Genomic DNA, 11,447 nt, shown 5'->3' with positions numbered 1-11,447 from the left:
ACACGACTACTTCTGCAATAACCCGGTTTGGGGAGATACGTACTTCCGTTGCCGTTTCCGCATGGGGAAACCGTTATTTCTCCACATCGCGAATACTTTGGCAGCCCGGGAAGAGTTCTTCCAGGAAGGGTTCGATGCGGTCGGCCGTCCCAGCCACACGACGCTGCAGAAATGTACTGCAGCAATCCGCCAGCTTGCGACTGGACAAACGGCCGACATGTTCGACGAATACCTCCACATCGGAGACAGCACTGGGCGAATGTGTTTGCTCAAATTCTGCAAAGGCGTCTGGGCAGCCTTCACCGACGAATTTCTCCTGAGGCCAAGCACGACCGATTGTCAGTTCCTGCTCGACCTTCACGAAACAGTGCACGGATTCCCCGGGATGCTCGGCAACGTCGATTGCATGCACTGGCAATGGAAGAATTGCCCGGTGGCGTGGAAGGGGTCCTACACGAGTGGCCACAAAGGCACCCACCCAACTTTTATACTCGAGGCCGTTGCCGACTACCGCCTTTGGATCTGGCACGCGTACTTCGGGGTCCCCGGGTCGAACAACGACGTAAACGTGCTTCACCAGTCCGACCTCTTGACCGAAGTTTTGGATGGTAAAGCGCCGGCCATCAACTTCGTCGCCAACAACCGGCTTTATAAAATGGGGTACTATCTCGCCGATGGTATCTACCCGAAGTGGCCTACCTTCGTGAAGACGTGCAGTGGGTCTTCTAACCCAAAGCAAGCTCTTTTTGCGCAGAAGCAGGAGGCTGCTCGCAAGGATGTGGAGAGGGCGTTCGGGGTTCTCCAAGCGCGCTTCAACATCATCAAAGCCCCGGCTCGTACGTGGTTCATGGAGAACATGGTCGACATCATGTATACGTGCATAATCTTGCACAACATGATTGTCCAAGACGAAGGACCCGAGGCGGGAAATTGGTTCGACCCCGAATCCCCCGGAAGCTCAATCGCAAGTAGTCCGCCTCGAAGTGGAGCGCATCCGTCTATACAAGAACGGTTATCTATTCGTGCAAGGACACGCGACTGTAGCGCCCACACCCAACTCCAACAGGATTTAATTGAACACATTTGGGCAAACTTTGGCGGATGAAATTATTAAAATTGTGTAATTTTATTATTTTAGGATTTTAATTGTGTGCTTTTTATTTTTTTTAAGTTTAAGTTGTAACTTTGTTTTAATGTTGTGTGCTTTTTATTAAAGTGTGTTTTTATTAATTGAATTTGGTTGGAAATAAAAATTAAAAATGAAATTGAATGAATAGTAATTTAAGGAACGGAGGGTTGCAGGTTCCGTTCCTTAGTTAAGGAATGGAGTAAAAAAGTACAGTGGGGCCCGCAAATAGTAGTTTAAGGAACGGTATAGAAACAGCGTTGTGGATGGCCTAATGGCTACAAACGAAACTAACAACGAAAATCCAGCAAATAACATCAAAATACAATCTCACTTTACTTCCACCTTCACATACATTTTTCGTACTCAAATCGGAGCCACCTACAACCATTCCCTCCTCCTCCATCAGCCGAGTTTTTAACGGACAACGAAGACATGAAGACAAGTCTACATTGCTCGGCGTTGCAGAGGGAAGCACGAAGAAGAAGAATTACGTCGAGATTTTGCGGAGGGAAGCAGAGGAAGAAGGGAAGTGAGATAGGAGAGAGAATTGTGTTTACCTTATATTTAAAAGAAAGGCAAGAGAGAGAAATATAAAGTGACAATCAATGACACAGCCTGCACAAATCAAATAATGAGCTGACACACTCAAAAGTATAAATATTGAAATGATCAAAATGTTCAAACCCTCAAAAGGGTATTTTTTACTCAAAAAAGGGCAAAATGACCGAATTTGAAATAAACCCTTAGTCCAGAGTTGTCTGAGGATATTTTTAAAGTCCATGGATTATGGGCGAGATAAACCCATAGTCCAGGGACTGTTTTTGTAGTTCACTCTAAAAAAATGTACTCAATCCAAAATTCAAGTTCTTAATCCATTCAAGTCGATCTCGGCATCTACTTTTGCTTTAGGGTCGACAATGTAGGCTCAATCTCGACAATTTGCTGCTCGACAGACGAATTGGACGTGGACGAGGACGAGCTACTATCTGAGTCAGACTCACTTTCGTCTTGGACAAGGTAGAAACAGAACTAGTAGATGAATTGGCCAAGTCAGTATCACACGATTCATTTGTTCGCCTATACCTCGCAAATAAACAACAAAGCAAATCGTTAAAAAAACAATTTTATACTATTTTAGAGTTAAATGACACGTTATATAAACCTTAACTTCCTCCACATATATATCATCATCAAAAAGAACCCGGCCACATAATTTACAGCATCTGCGCATGATTATGATTATGTCAAACAATTATTTAACCTAACTGTATAAACCCAAAAAAATAGAATTTTTAAATATATATATATATATATAGGAAAATGATCAATACAAAACTTGATCTCAATACAAAATCCAGACCAAATCCTGACCATGAGATTTGACAATCCAATGGTCAATAATTAAACAAAAACACGGAGGGTCATTGTAACGCAGTTTTAGGTCATATTATAAACTTTGGATTTGAGGTCATGCTAAGACCATTTCATGTCATCCTTACTATAATGACGTAAAAATAAGCTTACAATGACCTAAAAATGACTTTTGTATGCTTGGTTCTGCATTTTTGCATTAAGAATGCTTTTGCATGGATCAAAACCCTATATATATATATATATATATATATATATATATATATATATATATATAGGGTTTTAATCTTCCAAAAGAAGCCCTTATGTAAAGAAATTCAGACCAAATACGGATCGTGAGATCTGGAAATGAATGGCCACGATCTGCAATTAGGAACGATTTCTTTGGGTCATAATAGTAGTGTTCTGTGTCATGTAAGGGTACTGTAGGTATATAAAATATAAACAACTGCTTTCCGGTTTTTAATAGCGGATTAATTGGGATCATTACTCCACACATTATTAATCTGATCGCGCCATTCAATTCGTCTCTCTCTCCCCAAAATCTCAACTCAAAAACGCCCAAACCCTAGAATCTGCTCTGAAAAACACACAAATATTCTTGCCATCCGAAAAGCCCAAACCATACAAAGCTCTACAAATTAATCATCCCCTCCACTATTTCATCTTCGCCTGCACCAAAAAACGCCTCTGCGAGAAAATCCGTTTCCGCTACCAAAAACCTAGTAAGAATCCAAAACTCAACGAAGAAGGGGAAGAAAACTCTAATTCAACCATGGTCAACACAAGAGCTGGATCCGCGTCTCATGACGGAAAAGGTAAGTAAGATGTTGTAACCCATGACTTGAAGTTGACAAAATCAGGCCGATTAATATCTTCAATTTGTTGTTCACGTAGTTTATCAAAGAACGACGTCGAAGAAAAAGCTACCAATTATCCCAAAAGCTCCGACAGGAAATACGATACCAATTTCTGGTATTTTGATGCATGTAGTTTTGATTCTATTTGGAATTTGGTATTTACTTGTGTTTTTTTGTTTCATAACCAAAAGTCGAAAATTCAACAGAACCCTCAACTGAAGCCATTCCTGATATCCATGACATAAATCAAGGTTAAATTTATACCTTCTAACCCTTATTGTAGCTCTGCTCTTTAATTACTGATGAATAAGTATGCTGAAAAAAGTTATGGAATAAATGAATATTTATATGCTTAAGTTGTAAATTGTCATATATTCCTCACTGTGCTGGTTAGGTACTACCCATTGTTTGTGGGAAATAAAGTTTGATTTTTGGTGACAGGCTGGAGTTTAAATAAATTTCATTTTTGTTTAATGTTTGTAATATGTTTCTGTAAAAGTATCACGTAGTTGTAATATGCTTTCAGATACGGGAACTCATACAAAAATCATTCAAGCGTCTAAAGGGAAAGAGACGGATAAACAAGTATCCAATTCTGGAAAAGGTATGTACATGAAAAAAATAGTAATAACTTTCTATGATTGTGATGATTTGTCTATTACACAATAGTTTTGTTATGACACTTATGACTCAATATTAACCTCTTTCTTATGCTTACATTGCACATTGCACATTATGTAATTAAATCCAAAAATGACTCAGCCACTGGTGTTACACTTTAAATGTTTAATTCCTAGTTTTACAAATGTAATGTAATAAAGAACGAAAGTTGAAGACTAACTCGAAACCAATGTAATTTTTGCTGGTGAACCAAGTTGCCTGTACTAAATATTTGAATACTGTTGTGGACGAGACTTTTGAAATTTGTAATGATCCAGTGACAATGTGGAACCCATGGCCATACTTGTTGTGGACAAGACTTTTGAAATGTGTAATGATGCAGTGACAATGTGGAACCCAGGGTCATACTCATTTAGCACGATGTTTAACCTTTTTATTTCCATGAGCAAATATGTGTTTAATATGACCCAAACGCATATTCTCCATGCGTATGACCTAGAGCCTGCTTATTATTACCCAAATTAAACGTATGTATTATGACTCTATAATCCGTTTATTATGACCCAAAATTCTCCATTTAATTTTTTTGTCAGTGTCAGTGAACGCGTTGGACATATAACCAAGTTCCAGCTTGTTATGACCTAATTTAACCATATGTTTTTATGACTTAAAAATCGATTAGTATGACCGAAAACACATATTTAATGTTTGTTGTACTTGTTAGTGTATTCTCCGAGCGTACTACTATTTGGAACCTATTTCAAAACTTTTATTATATATTTAGCATATAATTGCTCTTTTAGTTTGATTTTTGATACCATTATCCAAAGTATTTTGTTTGACAACCAAACTGAATTGCAGGGTGATCTCGCAAGAAGAATCGGTTTGAAACAAGGAAAAAGAACTAACATAAATGGAGTACAGAATTGTGTTGTTACACCACAGGCCGGAGTAAACAAGGTAATTGTTGTGTAATAATTTTTTACTTTTATTGATATAGATCGCAATAAATAGGGTTAAAGTCTTGATATTATCATACTATGCAATTTTTTTTGTATATCTATGACATACGTAAACATTCATTAATACTACCATTTATTTTAGTCTGTTTCGAAGATTAGTAGCTTCACAGCTATAGGAAGGATCCAAATCTCGGACACTGAAAAAACTGTTATAAGTGTTAGTTCTGGAGCAGCTCTTTTGTGTGCATCAAAGGTAAATGTTAATGTTAAAATGTCATTCGAAAACTATGTGTACTACCATGTTTGTTGAGGTGATATATAACACTTAACATATATGATTGTTCCAGAGTGAGTACTAGGTCAACAACCCAATAATTGGTACATCATTTAACAGTAGTAGCAATGCATCACATCTGACGGGTTTAGAAAAGGTACTTCCAGCTTTGAAATATATTCTTGTATGCATCCATTATGAACCAAAAAAAAGCAGAACAACGTCAGCCAAATATTATTACACTTATTAAATGTGCAATGTATTATAAATAGGAAGGATGTATCAATGTGGAAGAGATTGTAAAATCAGCCATGGCCGACTACATGGAAGGCGGTGGAGATGATGCTGCTGATGAATTTTATTCGGAAGCTTCGGGAACGAAATCAATACCAATTTTGGATAATAAGCTTATAAGCAAGGATGAAACTAATGTATGTGTCTATCCTTAATTACATTATCAATGAAATAGTACAGTTTTGTATGACTTCTTATGTACCTTTCTGGTAATAAATATGTAGGATAATGAACTCGATGTGGAAGCCATTGTACAGTCTGCAGTGGAAGCGTACATGGAATGTGATGATGCTGATGAGGATTTTGTCACACCTTTCGCTAAAAAGTCAGAACCAAAACTGGGCAAAGAATTGGTCGTCTATACAAACGAACAAGTAAGATTTGTTGTAATTATCTATTTAGTTGTACGTAGTAAGGCGTGTACTGCCTAAACTGAACATATATTAAATTTATACATCACATATAACTGATCTATACCATCTAATTGTAGCTACATGACAACCAGCAAAAATTGAAGATGAACATTCGCCCTAAGGCAGACTTGAGATGTTCTAATGCATTGCGTTCACCATTTCTTGAGAGAGCAGTTACAGTGTCATGCAAGCTTACTCCAGATGAACGAGTTATGTATTACTGGTTGCTGACTATGGATCTCGCCAAATGATTATGTCGTAACTTAGATTAGTGGATCATTTTGTTCATTTCATCAAAGATAGTATTTCTCTTGTTTTTGAATCATGTTTTATTCAGCATGTGGATGTCATTGGTACAACACATTGTTTCATCTATAAGCTGATAAAAAATTCCCTTAAAATGACCTTTAAATTCTTTACAATTATTTCTTGTAATGTATATTGAATGTGTGTCATATAATTGTTATGTAAATCTGTGGCATAATATACGGACACATGAGGAATTGCGTAAAACTACAAAAAACAAAAATGACCATGTTGTATCTTGTAATATATATTGAATGTGATTCATAGAATTGTTAGGTAAATCTGTGTCATAATATACCATCACATGAGTCATGGCATAAAACTATAAAAACCAAAATGACTCGTTCTATTAGATATATATGTTTGGATGCAAAAAAAATAGTAGTAGTACGAACGAATAATATTCCCGTGCGTTGATCATATTTAAAAACCAATACACGAGTCGGGTTTTGATCTATGCAACTACATTTAAATACAGAGACGTAGAACAATATCATACGTAGTGCATTGTTAGGTCATAGTTAGTTAATTTTTAGGTCATGCTAACAGAACATGACCTAAAATGATCTTAGCATGACATTAAACCCAAATATTATATATATGACCTAAAATTGCTTAATTATGACCTTCCGTGTTTTTGGTTAATTATTGACCATTAGATCATCTAATCGTAGGGCCAAGATTTGGGCTGCATTTCTGGATTTAAATGCATTTTTATTTTGATCATCTCCCTACACGAGTCTATGCAAGTTTTTAACATACAAAAAAGCTATAACGATTGAATCCTGCAAAAAAAATTCTTAATAACATTAAATATACTTTTGGGTCATAATAAACGATTTTATATGTCATATCGTTATGTGGGTATATTGGGTCATATTTAGGCAACATTAGAGTCATCAAATAAAACTAGTGTTTTATACACCAAAAACTTAATTTAATCACTTGGGTCATAATAGATGGATATATGGGTCATGATAAACTAACGATGAAGATTAAAAACAAGCTTCCATCTACTGGATGTAGAATGATAATATGTCATAATAGGATGAAATCGCGGCATACAACTCATACAACTATCTTCAACTAAAATGTGTCATACTATACAGAAATTGAATCATAGAGGATAAATCGATCAAATAATATAATTACAAAAGATTCATATAAACGAATACGATGACATAAACAGATACAAATATGTGAATCAGAGCAGAACAAACAACTGAAAATAAAAAATATGACCATAACTTGTATTGCCAACAACGTCATCGGAATATGAGTGATTATCTACGTGCGAAGTAGAATGTATGTCGGATTCCATTTTGGATTTTTAGATTTGCCAACGATGATGATATAGAATATAAAATTGAACAGAAAAATCTGTAACTCGATTGGAGTTATGATCTTCCAACGAAGATGATATATATTTAAGAATGTAAAACAATAATCTGAAACAATTATAATTGAAGTTTGATGTTACAGTGGCTGAAGAAGATGAATATAGGTAGAAGATGCAGTTTAAGAAATTTATCTCATAATTCACGCCTAAACTCTGATATTGGAAAGAGAAATGGCAAGATTATAGGAGATGCCATAACCAACGTGATAGAGCTAATTACTTAATTAACCTTAATGGATTTTTATTGAATAAAATAAAAATATTTAATGACATATTTGAGCCATCAGATGTTTTAAAATCAAGATGATCTCGCCATATCCTATGGCTGAAATTTGGCCTGTATTTCTTTATATAAACCCATACTTGTTTTGATCAACCTCCTATATATATATATATATATATATATATATATATATATATATATATATATATAGGGAGATGATCAAAATAAGTATGTGTTTAAATCCAGAAATGCAGACCAAATCTTGGCCCTAGGATTAGATGATCTAATGGTCAATAATTAACCAAAAACACGGAAGGTCATAATTAAGCAATTTTAGGTCATATTATAATATTTGGGTTTAATGTCATGCTAAGATCGTTTTAGGTCATGCTTTGTTAGCATGACCTAAAAATTACCTAATTATGACCTAAAAGTGACCTAATTATGATATTGTTCTGCGTTTCTGTATTTAAATCTAGTTTTGCATAGATCAAAACCCTATATATATATATATATATATATATATACGAATTAACTTTAAGAGGCCTTACATTTTGAAGTCGGCCTTATAAATCTCACATCTTTTTTCACAGTGCACCATTCCGGTTTCATAATGGAATTATGAATTTGAATTTAATGAAACAATAAGCGGGTTATAAGAATAATTGGAAGACACATACGGCGGTGGAATGGAAACGGATTCCGGCGATTCCAAAATTCCTGTGTGAATAAATAATATAGGGGAATACTTATTTATAACCCTAACAGAATCCTTAACCTACGGAAACAAATATATATGGAATATAAGGAATTAAATAGATAACTACCAATATTTTATTTGAATGATATAATTTATAGGTTACCAAGTTTAGGTCTCATCCGCATATGTTAAGTTTATTATTGTAACATTCTTTAGTTTATCCTTTTGAAACAAAATCTAACAAATTTAAAATAAAACTTACCATGAGAAATAATACTTTTTTACGATTTTCCCATGGCTAGTCTTATTCTTAGTTCATTAGCTATTGATTTGTTTGTATTCTTTTATTTTATTATACTAATAGATTTTTTTATAACTAGATTAATTCATTTGTCTAATAATTAATTTATGTTTTTGATTCTCATAAATTCATTAGGTATAATAATAAATTCATATATGATCTTTTTTTCTCACATAAGTAATTTTGTACTATTATAATTTAAGTTTTTTTTTCATGTTGTAAATAATGTCATTGTAAGATCACAAAGTAATATTCTTTCTAACTTAAGGGAAAAAAATTAGTCTCATAAATATGCATATACTATATCATGTAGTATTAGTAAATTTAATTTTAAAGTTATGTACTTTATATAAATTTCATTTTTCAATTATTTCTCTATTATTCATCTGTATTGTTTATGTCAGGATTAGTACTAAAATCGTAGGTCTGTCACTGTTTGCTTGAAAATTGTAGATTAAAAAAATTAGCAACAAACAATATATTCCTACTATTTAATACTACTACTTAATATTTATAAATTACATTAACTATGATTCATAAAACTTAGTAGCAAATAATATATCTGGAACTTATATTTCTAAATTGAACCGAATTTAAAATTACTAAATTATTAAAATTTAGATATTTTGCTCACAACTAAATATTAAACCCTAGCTAAAAGAAATATCTACCAACAAATGGTTTATTCAAAACTAATACAATATTCTTAGTAATATTTTAGGATTGCAACAAACACGATAAGCAAATACTACTTTTTCAAATTATGATTTATAAATTCTTAAATGTTGGAAGGCATAGAAACAATGAAATAAAATTATTCACAATCCAAATGTAATAACTGAAATATAAATGTACTAAATAAAAAAATGTACTCAAATCCAAAATAAGTTCTTAATTCATTCAACTCGATCTCACCACCTACTTTTGCGTTAGGGTCGACAATGTAGGCTCGATTTCAACAATTCGCTGCTCGATGAACGAATTGGACGAGGACGGGCTACCATCTAAGTTGGACTCACTTTCATCGATCACTATATTGGACAAGGTAGAAATAGAACTAGTCAACGAATTCCCCAAGTCAGTAGCATACCAATCATCTATTCGCCTCTACCTCGCAAATAAACAACAAATCAAATCGTTAAAAAGAACAAATCTACACTCTTTTCGTCTCATATAAAGTGGCACGTTATACAAACCTTAATTTCCTCCTTCTGTGTATCCTCAAAAAGAACTCGGCCGCATATTTTACGGCTTCTGCACATGATTGAAATGTTACGTCAAACAATTATTTAACCTAACTACATACTATTACAAAAAAACAAATTTAAGAGTTTATATATATATATATATATATATATTGTATTATATATATATATATATATATATATAAGAAATAACTTTAAGGGAGCCTTACACTGTGAAGTCGACCTTAAAAGTCTTACTTCTTGTTCCACAATTACTACACCATTCCGATTTCATAATGGAATTATGAATTTGAATTTATCGAATCAATTGGTGGGTTATCGGAATAATTGGAACACACATCCGGCGGTGGAATGGAAACGGATTCCGGCAGCGGTGGTTCCAAAATTCCGATGCGAATAAATAATATAGGGAGTGAGTACTTATTTATAAAGAATCCTTAACCTACGGAAACAAATATATATGGAATATTAGGAATCCTTAACCTACGGAAATAAATATACATGGAATATAAGGAATTAAATAGATACACCAATATTTTATTTGACTGATTATAATTTATAGTTTATATATCAAGTTTAGGTCTCACCCGTATATGTTAAGACTATTATTATAATATTATTAATAATGAAACAAAATCTAACAAATCGGCAAGAAAATTACACTTTAAAATAAAACTTACCATGAGAAATAATACTCCACTTATTTTTTAGGATTTTCCCATCGCTAGTCGGATAGAAGACTTATTCTTAATTCATTAGCTATTAATTTATTTGTATTTTTTTATTTTATTATACTAATAGATTTTTTGTTTTATAACTAGACTAATTCATTTATCTAATAATTAATTTATTTTTTTGACTCTCATAAATTCATTAGGTAATAATTAATTCATGTAGGTTCTTTTTTTTCTCACATTAGTAATTTTGTACTATTATAATTTCAGTTTATTTTTTTCATGTTGTAAATAATGTCATTGATCACAAAGTGATATTCTTTCTAACTTAAGGGAAAAAAAATTAGTCTCATAAATATGCATATAATTAGTAAATTTAATTTTAAAGTTATGTGCTTTATATAAATTTCATTTTTCAATTATTTCTCTATTATTCTATCTCTAACAATAGTTTAGATCGTTAGTACTAAAATCCTAGGTTTGTCAGTGATTGCTTGAAACATCCTAAAGACAAGAAACACGTGATTAGGTAAAATTGTAGTAGCAATCAACTGACTGTTGTGGACTTAGAGCACAATTTTGGGTCACTATTGCGAGCCACGAACGTGTGGTTAAGTATAATTCGACAAAAACAAAAATTGCGACATCTTAATGATTTGTACATTTTAAAGTCTTATAAACATGAATTAATCGTCTACTTACGACATGAGCTTCT

General features: G+C 33.2%; 2 protein-coding genes across 2 annotated transcripts; one reads left to right on the top strand and one right to left on the bottom strand.

The window, feature by feature from the left end:
• The first annotated feature begins 2,822 nt into the window (after positions 1-2,822).
• LOC121751304 lies at positions 2,823-6,325 on the top strand. The gene is made up of 7 exons (XM_042146025.1): positions 2,823-3,318; positions 3,398-3,475; positions 3,887-3,964; positions 4,843-4,941; positions 5,490-5,648; positions 5,736-5,885; positions 6,002-6,325. Exons 1-7 carry the CDS (start codon positions 3,307-3,309, stop codon positions 6,173-6,175), a joined length of 750 nt encoding a protein of 249 aa, XP_042001959.1. The 5' UTR covers positions 2,823-3,306; the 3' UTR covers positions 6,176-6,325.
• A 3,438-nt stretch (positions 6,326-9,763) lies between these two features.
• LOC121751663 lies at positions 9,764-10,428 on the bottom strand. The gene is made up of 3 exons (XM_042146462.1): positions 10,268-10,428; positions 10,050-10,107; positions 9,764-9,960 (listed from the first exon to the last, which is right to left on the bottom strand). The coding sequence occupies exons 1-3, from the start codon at positions 10,330-10,332 to the stop codon at positions 9,772-9,774; spliced, it is 312 nt and encodes a 103-aa protein (XP_042002396.1). The 5' UTR covers positions 10,333-10,428; the 3' UTR covers positions 9,764-9,771.
• Between the last annotated feature and the right edge of the window lie 1,019 nt (positions 10,429-11,447).

This window comes from Salvia splendens, chromosome 10 (genome assembly GCF_004379255.2).
Source record: "Salvia splendens isolate huo1 chromosome 10, SspV2, whole genome shotgun sequence".
NCBI lineage: Eukaryota > Viridiplantae > Streptophyta > Magnoliopsida > Lamiales > Lamiaceae > Salvia > Salvia splendens.
The sequence above is the reverse complement of the archived record's forward strand: the minus strand, read 5'-3'. Positions and strand labels throughout refer to the sequence as shown.